General features: G+C 47.4%; 1 protein-coding gene across 3 annotated transcripts in view; it reads right to left on the reverse strand.

Moving 5' to 3' along the window:
- The window catches only part of Cep250 (centrosomal protein 250), a 46,811-nt gene extending 32,193 nt beyond the window's left edge, over positions 1-14,618 (reverse strand). Inside the window, exons 1-9 of one of the 3 annotated variants that reach the window (XM_038330398.1) lie at positions 14,511-14,605; positions 7,797-8,079; positions 6,385-6,441; positions 5,421-5,503; positions 4,961-5,126; positions 4,127-4,233; positions 3,650-3,901; positions 1,607-1,703; positions 393-500 (exon numbers count right to left, since the gene is read on the reverse strand). In XM_038330398.1, coding sequence (XP_038186326.1) covers positions 393-500; positions 1,607-1,703; positions 3,650-3,901; positions 4,127-4,233; positions 4,961-5,126; positions 5,421-5,503; positions 6,385-6,441; positions 7,797-7,979 — 1,053 coding nt within the window. In that variant the 5' untranslated portion in view covers positions 7,980-8,079; positions 14,511-14,605. Of the gene's footprint in view, positions 1-392; positions 501-1,606; positions 1,704-3,649; positions 3,902-4,126; positions 4,234-4,960; positions 5,132-5,420; positions 5,504-6,384; positions 6,442-7,796; positions 8,080-14,510 lie in introns of all 3 variants that reach the window. The other 2 variants (XM_038330399.1, XM_038330400.1) reach the window with 2 other exon arrangements.
- Positions 14,619-15,248: the final 630 nt, after the last annotated feature.

The raw sequence follows: 15,248 nt of genomic DNA on the forward strand, positions 1-15,248 counted from the left end.
ACTGGTCTCTTCAATTCTTCATGTTTGGTCATCCAAGCAATAAGACTACAATCGTCTATGGGCAATACGTGAGGGGGAGGGGAAGAAAATGCTGTTGCAATGACAAAGACAGAATTCAGCCTATGGCCTAAGAACCAGAACAAGCAACAAGATAGAGGACCTGTCCACTACACAGGGTCAGGACATGAATGCTTACCTATACTCGGGGTACCCTGAGAGAACTTATCCTACATGATGACCCTCAAACCAAACCTCAGTCTAGAAATCAAGGCAGCAGAGAGGACACGGAGGAGGGGGCACTGTCCGGGTGCAGAGGACACGGAGAAGGGAGCACTGTCCAGGTGTAGAGAGGGCACGGGGAAGGGGGCACTGTCTAGTTACAGGACACTCACGAGCGCCTGGGTTATAGCCTTGATCACATGCTGCAGAGACAGCTTTTCCTCTTGAGCACTCCTACTGAGAGAGGCCTCATGCTCCATTAACTCTGCATGGTTTGTCTCCTGGTAAAGGAACAGAAGAGAGTCTGAGAGCCAAACCCTGCAAAGAGAATTCACCATTCTTGTCCACAAATCCATCAAGACATATTCTGTCTATTTCGTCAACCACACTTTCCCAAAGTCTGAAAACAATGTGATATGGCAATAAAAGGCTCAGAATAAATGATCAGAAATCTAAATGACTAACAAGATTAAAGTTCTTGTTCTATCAGCAGTAAATACTACAACAGCCTTGAAAACCAGAACTCTGCACTCTGACATCACTCATTCTAAGTACTTGAGTCCTGTGGATGTCTGTATTGGCAAATTCCTTAAAAAGGAATTAAAGGGGCACAAGTCCGCCTTCTAGTGGACTCCAACACAGATGAGACGAGGGGAACACATGTGGACAGGGGTTCTGAGCTGCCACAAGTCAATGACCAGAAAACGTGCCGAGATGAAAGGCAACACGGAATCGAGTCAGGGACTCTGCCATCCCATGGTGGAGAAGCACTTCTGTGACATCCTGACAGAGGTTTAAGTCAGTGAGCACAACCACACTCTTTCATAAGACACACAGCGCTCCAGTGAAGTTCCAGCTTGAGCCAAAACCTACGACCTCACCTGCAACTTCCACCACTGGTGATGGCTCTACCCTGGAAAACATTAATGGCTTTCCGCCATCGACTCTACTTTCAGACATGTGAAGGCAGTAAGCCTATCTTCCTCATACCCTTTCTGCTCCAGGGTAAGCAGTCTCCCATGTGACTTGGTTTTTCAGCTCTCCACAGATCCCTTCCTTGATACCTTGCTCATTCCCACCCCTTCAGCTTTCCTTAGGGTCTCATGTAGCTCACTCTGGCCTCAAATTCACTATGACAAGTCTCTCTCAGACAGGACACATTTCATATCTATGCCATTGTGTTTCCCCAGGATTACAGTCAAGATATGGACAGTTGTTTTACTCAACAGGAAAATGAATGAGTTAACTAATTTTCAGATTTGGCCGAAGTTCACTTTCCAGCTCTGGAGGAGTCACCAAGGACATCTAACGGGCGCCATTCACTACTGTCCACAAGGACAAGGAACCTGTCATCCCATCAGCTCCTTTGCGACCCAGGATCACATACCAGGATCTCCATCGTCTCTCTCAGACCCTTCACCATCTTCTCATAATCTTCATTCTGCTTCTGAGACTGGGTCAGCAGAGCAGAGAGCTCTGTCACTCTAAGGAAAGAAGCACAGCACTGTCTCCTGGATAGCCCAAGGACACGGACAAAGTCACACAATAACACACCTCAGCCCCACACGGACACTCCCACTGCAGCTCCCAGAATCCCTTGGGTATGCCCAGTCCTTTGTACTCCCTGAATAACATATGACTCTAGAGTTTTGATCTGGTGGGGAAAGCCAAAAGCCACTCAGACACATGCAGGGATTTACCACATCTCAAGACTGGAACACGCGTTTGTGGGCCCGAGAGCTGAAGGAAAGCCCTGGCCTAGGCCCTTCCAGGCCTTGCTTGATTGTGAAGTCAAGCACCCTGAAGCCAATAAGAACATCAGAATTGCCACCACAGGGGACAGTCCCAAGGTCCCTCCAGCCCAAGGTTTTGACTCTGACAGATGACTTGGGAGACAGCAGCTGTATCATTCAACAGCGCCTCTCAGAGCTTTGGGAACAGGGTTACACACATGCCTTCCTTTCCTCTCTTGTTTTTGTTTCTATGTAGCCCAGTCCTGCCTGAAATTCTCTATGTAGTCTAGGATAATCCTGAACTAGAAATCCTCCTGCCTCAGCCTCCTGAGTACTAGGATCGTAGGCATGAGCCATGATATCTGGCTAACAAATCTTTCTTAATGTTACCTAGGAGTCTTTATTTATCTATTCATTCACTCATTTATTTATTTACTTTGGAAGCAAGCTCTCACTACATAGCCCTGTCTGGCCTAGAATTTGCTGTGTAGACCAGGCTGACCATGAACTCAGAGAGTTCAAGCCATTTTATAACTCTAAAGAGCTGGGATTAAAAGTGACAACTACCAGTCAGGCAGTAGTGGCACATGCCTTTAATCCCAGAACTCAGGAGGAAGAGGCAGGCAGATCTCTGAGTTCAAGGCCAGCCTGGTCTATAGAGTGAGTTCCAGGACAGCCAGGGCTACACAGAGAAACCCTTTCTTGGGCCCAAAAAATAAATAAATAAATAAATAAATAAATAAATAAATAAATGTAATGACTACCACACCTGGCTAAAGGAAAATTTTAAACCTTAATAATTTTATTATGAATCACCTCTGTGGGCCTAGATCACTGTACTGTCTTTTATTTAAATATTATATCATTCAACAAATAATTATCTATTATATGAGAGATAAAGTACAAAACATTAAAGATACAAACTTAGTAAGAAATGATCTTTGTTCTTAATGTTTCCAAAAGCAAAAAGAAAACACAATTGTCCCCAGCTTATGTACACACCAATTTATGTCCCACCAATAGATAGGGACAGAACCCTAGGCAGGACACACAGACTCTGCCTTGATAGTCAGTGGGACTTTGCTCATGTCTTCCCTTATTATTTTAAAAATCCCAACTTATTAAAATAGCCAAGGTGGGATATAGCTCAATGGTAGAGTGTTTGATATGCAAGGCCCCCGAGTTCAATCCCCAACACAAGAAAGACAACTAAGCTACCCACCCTCCACCACCAAAAGAAGGGAGGGATACAAAGAAACAAAGGAATTCAAGAGATACAGTAAGATTAGTTCTGTAACAGGTAAGTCAAAAAACTCTCAGAACTAAAAGCTACTGAAGTCAGACAAGTCACAGGAGAGGGGCAAGGCAGAGGGAAGAAGGGAGGCATCCCAGCCTCAGGCCGGACACGGGGAGACATGGGGAGACAGAAGTGTGGAGGAGCCTGGCTGCGAGGAGACGCTGTCGGCAGAGAACAGCTAGCAGCACAAACTCTCTGGAGAGGGACTGAGCTGCAAGGCAGCTGGGGGGACAGTAGCAGACCCCAACTGAGACACTGGGTTCCTAACCAGACTCAGAGGTCACATTTCCTTCCCCTCTCAGGGTGGGTGTGTCCTTGACATCTTTTCTGCCCACCCACAACTCTCTAGGGAGTCAGCTTTCCCTCAGTGAATTCCTCCTGGGACCACGTGCCACCTTACCGGTCCCGGAGCTCAGCCTTCTCCAGATCCCCTTGGCTCTTGAGCTGTCTCAGCTCCTGGCTCTTCTCGTGGGCTTCCTTCTCCAGCGCCTGGGTCTTAGCTACTAGCAGCAGCAGCTGGGCCGGCTCACTCTCCTCGGTTCTCCCAGAGCCACTGGATTCACGAGACTGAGCTCTCACGGTCATGCGCAGACAACAGGTCAGCAGGGACCCTGAAAGCCTGGCGTGTTCAGCCTTTAGCTCTGTCAGATCTCTGAGCACAGGAAGGAACACTGAAGACTCCAAGGAAGCAAGGGAGAGAGCTGGGCCAAAAGGCCCAGGAAGCCTAAGGGGCAGGTCTGAGAGGGTCATCTGTATCTAGTAACAGCAGCTCTCCCTCTTAGCCCACGCCTACTGCCCCCAGATCCTCTTCTACAGAGCTTGCTGCCTTAGGTCCAGCTCAGCAGGGGCGAACCTCTCTTCTCATCCCCATACTGACCTGTCAGTAGCTGACTTCATTTTCAGGAAGTGTCGTCGGAAGGTCACCACCTCACGCCACAGACTGAGCAGACGGCCATGTTCACCTTTCAAATAGCCCTTGAAGAACTGTGTTCAGAAACCCAAGTCATACCCAAGGGCAGGGGACCTTTGCAGCAACACAAGAGTCCTAGATTCTTTATGGCTGCTGCGTGAAGGTGACGGAAAGGAAGGCCTTCGAGGAGACAGCTTATGAATGGGTGTCTACATTCAGGCTACACCGAAGGGCTTGCTAAAGTTGGCAGTGAGGTTCAAGAGGTCAAAGGCCCTGTGTGAAAAGTGGCCTTCCACTTGGCAAGAACAGAAAAGGACATGCAGTGACGGCTTGGCAAAGGGAGTTAATACCATCCGCGGGAGAATTGGGTATCTAATACATGTAAATCACCCAGACCCAGCACCCAGCAAGGGTTCAAGAAACATTTGCTGTCTATAGCTGCAATTGAAAAATTTCCCAAGGTCCATAACTATGTTTTCTCCTCCATTTAATCCAGCAGCTACCTTCTTAGCATCTAGCTAGGCAGACCTCCAGACAAAGGCAATCAGTAAGTTTTCAGATTCATTTGAAAGCTAGGCTACTCGCGTTTGCAAGAGCTGAGTGTTCTGCTACCTGCCAGCAAAGCCCAGACCAGGCAGAACTAGGAAGAAAGCTGAAACAGGGCACAGCTGTCAGCCTGGACAGGCTAAGCAGAGGCTGGAACAATGACAGATCAGTTTCCACCCAGGTCCAAGGGTTAACCCTTTCCAGTGCTGCCCAGAATAGCACCCAGAGTGCACACACCACTCCTGTTTCTCGTACCTCCTGCTCCATCCGCCACTGGCTCTCCTTCCTCATTAGCTCGTCCCGGGCCCGACTCCAGTCCACTGTCAATTTCTCCACATCTTCCTGAAGGGCCTTATTCACCACATCGGCTTTCTCCATGTGCAGCCGAAGCTCCGTGTTCACTTCCACTAGACTCTCACACCTGCACTGGGAATCGAGAGGAGCAAGGATGAAATAAAGGTCTGGTCCTACCCTCGCGCCTGGGAGTAAGACGGTGAACACAACTTTCCATCCCCGGGAATCAGAGGACTAGAATCCTGTTTGCCCTCAGAACACAAGGTTCCCAAGCGTCCTCTCCTTCCCTCCCTCCCTCTCTTTTTGCTTTCTGCCTGTCCTACTACCCACATGAACCACCACGCCCAGCATTTCCCACCACATGGGCAGCCTTTCCACCCTCTGCACCATCAGTCAGCTCAGGAAGGCTGGGGTCCATCACCTCTGCTGCTCCTCCTCCAGCCGGACCAGCAGCTGTTCCAGGTTTGGCTCTTCTGCACCTTCCCACCGCTGAGGGATCAGTCCCTTAGGAGACAGAGACAGGCCTTAGAATACCACACAAAAACATCACCCAGGACAATTCCCTGATGCCTCCTTTGACAGCAGCCCACTTCCTTTCTTATTCTTTCTCTTGGGAGCAGTTTGCTTCTTTTCTCAGTCACTATCATGAAAGCAAACACACTGCGCTCCTTTCCCCAGAGTGAGCCAACCCCAGCCCTAAAAGATGGCATTAGTGCAAACGGCACCTAACCTGAGGAGCGTAAGCTGCATGTTTCACTATGGCCCTAACTTCTAGTCCACTGATTTGGATCTCGGGAAGTCACTCATCATCTCCAGACCACAAATCGAAGGTGTCGTCATTCTTCTCAGAGAGTCTGCAAGCCCCGTGACACAACAATACAAAATGCCTAGTGGTGCCCTGGCCTGCACAGAAGGTGCTCAACACATTCTGGTTTTCCTTCTTCTGAGAAGTTTTCTAGGGGGAATGAGGAGATGCCAAGAAAGCTGGAACAGAGAGTGGCATAAGGGTCTTTCAAAGCCAGTCCTACCCAGAGAACAAACAAATCCCTCTACTGCAGGCACACTTAGAGGCATGCAGAGGCGTGCATCTTCCTAACGTATAAACACTGACACCTGCTGGATGAAAAATGAATTTCCCTTATGAGTCTATATGCCCATTCAACTATGTTAAGTCCCCAGAATCTGCATTTATAAAAGGAAAACCATGAGACGGAATTTCTCAGGCCAAGGATCTCTAGAAGACCTTATTGATAGCTCTTCCTAGCTAAAGACAAAGGAACTCCTACCAAACACCCTGTATAACTCCAGCCTTCCTTAGTGGCTTATAAAGCTAAGCAAGTATATTCTAAGGGTTCAGGGGAAGACCAGAACTCAATCTCACTTACTCCGGTGGCTTCTAGGCGCTTCTCCAGCTCTTGACACCAGCTCCGGTACTGTAAAACCTAAAGCAAAAAGAGCACGTGTATAAACAACACAAGCCAAAGGCTCCAGGGTTCGTGGGCAAATCTGCTGTGAACACAGGAAGCAGGTGGTGACGGTTAAGTAAGGTCACAGCATCTTAACAGTATTTAGCTGAGTGTTTAAATAATACTTTCTGGGGAGGTGGCTAGGTGGGGAAGCACTTGCTGTGCAAGCATCCTAAACGCCTGAACTCAGATTCCCGGAACTTAAGTACAGCCAGATGTGGTAGTGTGTGTTTATAGGCCATCACTCCTATGGCAAGACAGGAGGCAGAGACAGGAGCATCCCCAGAGCTCACTGGATAGCTCACCTGAGGTAAACTGTGGCAAACAAAGAGACCCACTCTCAGCAGGGTAGAAGCAAGGTGGACACCTGAAGATGGCCCCCTGACCTCGACCAGTGTCAGGTGTGTGCATGCTTGCACTTTCCCAATTACTGTTCTTTTAGAGGACCCAAATTTGGTTCCCAGCACCCAGCACCATGCATGGCTCACAACTCCAGCCCCCAAGGGCATCAACACACACGATACACGCTTACACAGACATATGCATACAATACACAAAATAGTGATAGACAAGGATACTCAACAGTGACCCCCTATTTCCATATTCTCACAGTTTACAAGCACCTGTGCACATGTGTAAGCATGTGCGCACACACATATTTTCTATATGCCTTGTATATTGAGTTTGGGCTTAAGTTCTAGACTAGCAGTTCTCATCCTGTGGGTCGTGACCCCGTGAGAGTCGAACAGCCCTTTCACAAAGGTCACCTAAGACCATCAGAAAACACAGATATGCCGGGCGGTGATGGCGCACGCCTTTAATCCTAGCACTCGGGAGGCAGAGGCAGGCAGATCTCTGAGTTCGAGACCAGCCTGGTCTACAAGAGCTAGTTCCAGGACAGGCTCCAAAACCACAGAGAAACCCTGTCTCGAAAAATCAAAAAAAAAAAAAAAAACCCACAGATATTTGCAAAAATACAGTTATGAAGTAGCATAAAAAAGTTTATGGTTGGGGTCGCCACAACACGAGGAGCTGTATTAAAAGGGTTTCAGCATTAGGAAGGCTGAGGGCCACTGCTCTAGTCCAAGAGAACAAGCCTAGACAACTAATTATTGTGAATGTCTTATTGAAAGGAACACAAACCACACTTCCTGGCATAGTGTGACCATCAAAGGAGAGGCTATGGTTGAAAGGTGATCTGGGCTCTCCTCACAGGATGTCTGGTCCATTCCCCTCCATGGTCTCTCCCTCATCCGGCCCTCACCCCACTCTAGCATTCAACTCGGGGCGGGGCTTTTGTTTTCCCTTCTCCAGAGGGGCAGCTGCCTCACCTTGGCTTGCAGCTTTCTCACAAGGGTCGCTTGCCTCTTCTGGGCATCTTGGGAGTTCTTCAGCTTCCTCCAGGAGGCAGCCTGGTTCTCTGCCATCTGCTGCTGCAGTGCCAGCACCTGCTCCTCTAGCACCAGCTGCAACGGCTGGGGCTTCATGTTCAACCTGGGGCTTCCTGTCTCCATGCGAGCATCAGAGAACAGACTCACAGTTCCTATGTGGCTACAGATTGCTTGCAGCAGGGAGTCTAACCATTGATCTATGTGTCTTAAATCTCCTCTTGAGCTAGAGACCAAAACATACAAGAAAATCGAAAAGGCTAGGTTTCTCAAATTTACTCAGCAAACATTAAGTGGGGTGAATCTGGCTGAATGAAGTAAATAAGTTCCTTTATTACAGGACTCCTCAGAACTTCCTTTTTAAATATTTATTTATTTTTATGTGTGTTGAGTGTTTTGCCAGAATGCACTTATATGCATCATGTGTGGTCTTGGTACCTGAAGAGGCCAAAAAGAACATCAAATACCCAGGAACTGGAGTTACAGATGGTTGTAAGCTACCATGTGGATACTGGGAACTAAACCTGTGTCCTCTGCAAGATCAGCAAGTGCTCTTAACCAACGAGCCACCTCTCCGGTCCCCTCTTCAGAACTTTGAAAAGACTAGGATGGACCGTACCCTCTAAGAGGAGCTATGACAGAGGACTCCCGCTTCCAGGTGTGCCTTTGGGACATGGCAATAAACTAAGAGCCCCAGCTATGTCGCTACACCCTCTGTCCGGCACATGACCCACAGCAATCTGTGGGATCAATCACGAAGGTGCTGTCAGTTTGGAAGAGGCGATGACACAACAATTAAATTCAATGTGGCATGTGCCAAATCTTCTTCATGTACCAGAATATGATCCACGTCATGGCTCAGTCTACCTCCTACCTGCCCACCCAGATGAAGCCTTGAAGACATCAAATTTTTGACAGCTATACATGTGTATGTGCGCACATGCACACTCACAGTCTCTTGCTCACATACACATTCAACTGTATTCAAAAATAGGTGTTTTAATATCTACATTACCTTTTGAGACAGGCTTTCTCTGAGCAGCCCTGGTTGTACTCCTGGAACTCCTCTGCAGACCAGGCTGGCCTTGAACCTTGAGATCCAACTGCCTCTGTCTCCCAAGTGCTGGGATTAAAGGAGTGCACCACCACTGTCCGCCATCTTTACCATCAGCATTTGTCTGTCTTTGCTACCGAAGTGTGAGTGTCTCAACAGTAACAACTGTCCAATTCATTTTAGTCACACTAAATTGTCAGTAATACACACTAAAGAAATGTGTATGGGCCTCACTCTTGGCAGACCTCAACCTTAGTCCAGAGGTTATAAATTTAGTGACCTACAAGCTCTCTCTTTTTTTTCTTCTTCTTCTTCTTTTTTCTTTTATTTTTAGATAGGGTTTCATATAGCCCAGGTTGGCCTGAAACTTGTAGGTAGCTAAGGATGACTTCAAACTCCCAAGTCTCCTACCTCTACCTCCCGGCTGTTATAATTATAGATGTGTGCTACCATTCCATAAAAATTAAAAAAATTCAAAAACAGATGCCAACATTCATGATTGAAAGGATGCACACACAATATGCCTTTCTGGCTCTTCTGAATAACCAGGCTACTAACAAACAAGGCAGTGACCCGAGACCTCCTGCCTCTCTATCATCTAAAGACCAAGGGTTCCAGGGCTCAGCCCTAAGTCTCTATAAACTCACTTCCTAGGTAGCACTGACGACTATCGACTGTCTCCATTAGCAAAATTGGTGAGTTCTGCGTTCAAGTACAAGACCCTAACTCAACATATAAGGTGGAATAAGATCAGGAGAGACACTCAATATTAATCTCTGCTCCTGTACAGTGAACATGGATATACACTTGCACACACACTACACACATAAAACAAGATCAGAAAAAGAAAACAAAATCCCACCAAACTACTATCCTCACCACTACCACCACCGAAAATGAGAGGGAGCCTAAGCTGGCTGTGGTACAGCCCGGACAGTCAGGAGGTCAAGCAGAAGGATCTGGCGGTTAAAGTCATTTTGAGTTATACAGTGAGTTCAAGGTTAGCCTGGTTACATCAAATCAAGTCTAAAATTAAAAAGTGAAACCAACTTTTCTCTTTGAGTGCAGTATGACTAAAGTAGAAACGACTAACGCTAGACAGTGGCTCAGCAGCCAAGAGCACCCGATGCTCTTGTAGAGGACCAGCGTTCAGGTCTCAGCCCCCAGATGGTGGCTTACAACCATCTGTAACTCCAGCGCCAGGGGCTCTGACACCCTTTTCTGACTTCTGAGGGCATACTTGTAATGTGCATACATACGTGCAGGCAAAACATCCATACACATAAAATAATAAAATAAATCTTTAAAAAGTGTTTAAGTAGGGGCTGGAGAGATGGCTCAGAGGTTAAGAGCACTGCCTGCTCTTCCAAAGGTCCTGAGTTCAATTCTCAGCAACCACATGGTGGCTTACAACCATCTGTAATGGGGTCTGGTGCCCTCTTCTGGCCTGAAGGCATACACACAGACAGAATATTGTATACATAATAAATAAATAAATATTTTTTTAAAAGTGTCTAAGTAGTGCTGGGTAGTTGTAGTGCACGCCTTTAATCCCAGAACTTGGGAGGCAGAGGCAGGTGGATCCGTTTGAGTTCGAGGCCAGCTTGGTCTACAAGAGCTAGTTCTGGGACAGGCTCCAAAGCTACAGCAAAACCCTGTCTCGAAAACCAACCAACCAACTAAACAAACAAAAGAATGTTTAAGTAGAAATGCCTTCTGAGACGAGGTCACAGAAGGCACTGCGGCTTGTTGCTCGCTTACTCTTCTGAACAACCTCTCTGGAGAAACACCTGCTCTGTCCTGAGGACAGACAAGTACCTCTGAGGAGGCCCAGGAGAAAGCACTGGGACTTCTGCCAACAGCCTTGTGAGTGAGGCATCTTGGAAGCAGATTTTCCAACCTCTGGTTGAAGCCTCAGATTACTGTCAACCTTGCCTGTGTCTCCTAAGCCAGGAACAGCAGCTAATCTGCTCCAACTTCCGACCCACAGTGGCTGTGTGAGACTGTAAACAACTGCCCCTTAATACCAAACCCCGGATAATTCCTTGTACGGCTGTGTAACTGGAGCACGGCCAAAGCTTCCTCGGTGCTCGTGATACCTCCTAAAGTCTGTTTTGTTTTGTTTTTCCTCAACAGAACATTTACAGGATCCTTTTAAAAACACAACAGGGCTGTTGAGGTGTCTCGGAGAGTAAAAGTACTTGCTACCATCCTGACGGCCTGAATTCAGTCCACAGAACCCAGAGTGGAAGGAGAGAATTGCCCCATAAAGTTGTTCTCTAACCTCTACCCAAGAACTGCAGCACACGCTTGCACACACACATGCACACCAAATAAAACAAACAAACAAAACATAAGCAGCAAGGCATGGTGGGACATGCCTAAAATCCTGGCACTTGTGAAGCTGAGGCGGAAGGAGTGCTCAAAGTTAGAGTCTTCCATGGACTATGTAGTAAGTTTGAAGGCAACTTGGGCTACACATAGACCCCCGTCTCAAAAAACAAAACCTAAATAACAGCTAACTACAGTTGAAGAAGATCTTTATAATCATCCGTAGAGTCCTAACTGACCCATCTTAGCCAAATGAATTCATCCTCTCTCACCTCCCCTTGGCCATGCCTCCGACCACATAGCCAGCCATCCTCATGTGCTTAGAACACAGCAGGAGCCACGCTCACGTATGATCCACATGATTTGCTCTAACCAGGTCTCCGATCAACTGTCACCTTTTTAGTAAGCTGTGTCATGTATAGTGACACCACTCCTAGACATAAGCACTGGCAATTCTACTTACCATGTCTAGCGGCCTCTAATTATTATGTGCAACGACTTACTAAAATGTAAACCCCGCCAGTACAATACTGTTTTCTCTTTGCTTGAGACGGTGTCTTGCTACAGTGGCTCAGGCTGACCTAGAACTCGTGAATCTAGCTTCTGCCTTCCAAGTACTTAGATTACAAATGTGTACCATCACCCCAGCTAATATCACTTTACTAAATGCTGTATTCCAAGCTCCTAAAATAGATCTGGTGTGTATGAAGTGCCCAATAAATCTGACTGGCTGATAGATAACATTAAGTAACATGATCCTTGTGATCAGTAATAGTTTTACAAAGTGTTGGCAGTTCCATAACCATTCATAAAGCAAAAGTAAGATCATGTACAGTGTGTACAGTGTTTAACTCTTAAAATAATCAGCTGCAACCTTCATTATCCAAAAAAACCCACAAACACCAAAAACAAAAAAACCTTAGCGGTATAGGATTACTGTTTCAGCTGGGCAGTGGTGGCTCATCCTTTAATGCCAGCACTTGGGAGGCAGAGGCAGGAGCATCTTTGAGAGTTTGAGATCAGCCTGGCCACAAAATGAGTTTCAGGACAGTCAGAGCTGTGATACAAAGAAATCTTGTCTTGAAAAAAAATTACTATAATCATTTTACAATCAAGAAAACTAAGATTCAGGGCTCCACAGTTAGGAACACTTGCTCTTGAAGAGCTGGGCTCCATTCTTAACACTCACTAGTGACTAACAACCATCTGCAAGTCTAGCTCCAGAGGGCTGGGGGCCTCTTCTGACACCTGATGGCACCAGGCACACAGATGGTGCGCATACATACATGTAGGCAAAGCACTCATATGTACAACATAAAAATAAATAAAATCCTAAAGAAGAAGAAAAAAAGAAAGAACGGAGAAAAACTAGCATTTAAAAAATGTTAGTGTGAGCGGAATATTGTAGCCCATGTCTTTAATCTCAGCACTCATGAGGCAGAAACAGGTGGATTTCTGAGTTTGAGGCCAGTCTGGTCTACAGAGTGAGTTCCAGGACAGCCAGGGATACATGGAGAGACTCTGTCTCAAAAAACAAACAAACAAACAACAAAGCAAAGCAAAACAAAACAAAATATGGAAGTATGAAGGAGATGGTTCTTTGGTTAAGAGCCATGTTGCTCTTGCGGGGGTTCCAGATCCAGTTCTCATCACCCACTCTGGGCAGCTGCCAGCTGCCTCTAACTCCAGCTCGATCTAAGGCCTCTGGTTCATGTGTCCCACACAGACAAAATTAAAAGTGAATATGTTTTTTAGATGGAAAGTGAAATGGTAGCATGGCTCAGCAGGGAGGAGGGCGGCCTGATGATTCGAGTGTGACTCCCATGAAGGTGGAAGGAGGCCCCAACTCCACAAAGCTGTCTTCTAGCCTCCGTGTGTACACCAGGGCACAACTCCACCTTCACACACACACACACGCACGCGCGCACACACACACACACACACACACACACACACTTTTTTTAAGGAAGAAACACAACTAGTTAGTAGCAAAGTAGAAACCAAATTCTAATCTGATTCCAAATTCTACGCTCATCTCATTAGCTGTCAAAGCCAAAAATTAAAATCACAGCACCGCGGAGCATTTCTCAATGGGGTGTGCACAAGTAATGGCATCCATGCCTAAAGTTTTTGAGGTAGAAGGAGCAAAATACAGTAGAATGTTCCTGGAAGAACACGGGCTGTACGTATATCAGTAGGACAACCAGATCTCGTCTTGATTATTTTTGTTATGAATTCTATCGATCTGGTAAGATCAACTCTCCTTTATAAGCCTTCTCAGCGTCTGGCCTTGGACGTCCAAGACCTGAAATCTCAGCTTCTAAGAAGGCCAAGACAAGACGACATCAAGTTCAAATCAAGCCTTGGTAAATTGGCAAGACCTTGTCTCAAAATAAAAAGAGTAAAAAAAGGGCTTGGATTAGCTCAGTGGCAGAACACTCATCAGCACCCATAAGACCCTGGGTCCAATTCCCATTACAAAAGCCCTTTTAGTAAAATGTGAATTGTAACCCTGGCCTCCCTATCTCACAGGTTAATGTAAAAACAGCAACTCAAAGATAATCTAGTTAAGTCATCTATCATATACATTGGCAGATTCTAGCTCTAACTTGATTTATGAGGGCTTATTTCTTCATTCATAAAATGTGACCCTATGGAACCCACATCGTAGATCGCTGCGTGGATTAACGGGGCCTTTGCAGGTGACGCATTCAGCAGAGCTGTCATCTTGTGACCATTCAGTAACTTTACTACTACTATCATCGTGGGACACGGAGCTGAAAAAAGACATGACTGCTAATAAACAATCCCCGAACATGAGCCAGGGGAAGAACACTGACTTGAGCAAAGATGGCAAAACCCAAGAATCGAGATTAGCTGAGCCTGGAGCAGGCCTCTGGGAAAGATTCTGAAGAAGTGAGGAAGTGGTCTTCGAGCTGGGTCCTGAGGAATTAGAAATCTGAGAGGGAGCAGCGGACTGGGACCGGACTATCAAGGGGTAGATCACGTGCAAAGCCCTAGGGGCACAGGGCTCTGGGAAGCTCGGGGGGGAGCACGAAGTGAAATCTGCTGGGGGCGCTGCGTCTCAGCCGGTTAGCCCTGGCTACGGCTGTGGGCCACCCTGAGGTGCAGTTCTCCGGAGCTGTGGCTGCAGCAGGAAGCTTAGGCAGGCAGGCCCGGACCCCTGCCCAGCCGCTGCCCAGGCGAGATGCCGGCGGGCGCCCGGGCTCTGGACCGTTAGACTCGGCACCTCCCGCCTGCCCCAGACCCACCTCTGCAGCGCCGGTTCCCGGGAATCCCCAAATGCTCCTCAGCAACCACAGAAGCGAAACAGCAGCCCGCAGGCCAGGCCCGGGGCGGCCCTCAGCCCGGCGGCCAGGCCCCGCCCCCCAAACTCCCGCCCTTTCTTGGGGGACCGCCCAGCGGAGCCGAGCGCCCTGGGCCGGCACGCCGAGGCTGCGCCTCTCGCCATATTAGGTACTGGCAGCCAACTTCCTAGAGAGCCTCAAAAGGAAAAGGAGATATAGTGAGACACACGATCGCTCTCCAGAAATAGACACGCCACAGTCTCTAAATTCTAGCACTGAACGTTCAGAGGGGGAGAAGAAACACTCGCTCTCCGACTTCCGCCCGCAGCTTCAGAGTTAAGTAACGCGCACGCGTAAAACCAAGAGCTAGGTGCACCTGCGCACTATTGCACTAACAGAGCCAAGACCAGTGACTGCGTGAGAGGGTCTAGCTGTGGTTAAATCGGGGCAAGCGACTCAACTTTCCATCTTTCCGGGTCCTCCACGCAGCCTCGGGCAACACAACATCCACAAACAACTAAGGGTCATTTGGAATACTCCGTGTTCCACAAGGCTTTGCACAGTATTGCTTTGTTGGAACGGTTTAAATGCCTGGAGGGCTGCGGTTTGTCCAGTTATGATTACCTCTAGACGACTGTTTTCTGCTGTAAACGGGGAGTTATTTTCATAATATGTTGTACATACATTATTAACGAATTTTTT

Source organism: Arvicola amphibius, chromosome 5, assembly GCF_903992535.2.
Source record: "Arvicola amphibius chromosome 5, mArvAmp1.2, whole genome shotgun sequence".
Classification (NCBI taxonomy): Eukaryota; Metazoa; Chordata; class Mammalia; order Rodentia; family Cricetidae; genus Arvicola; species Arvicola amphibius.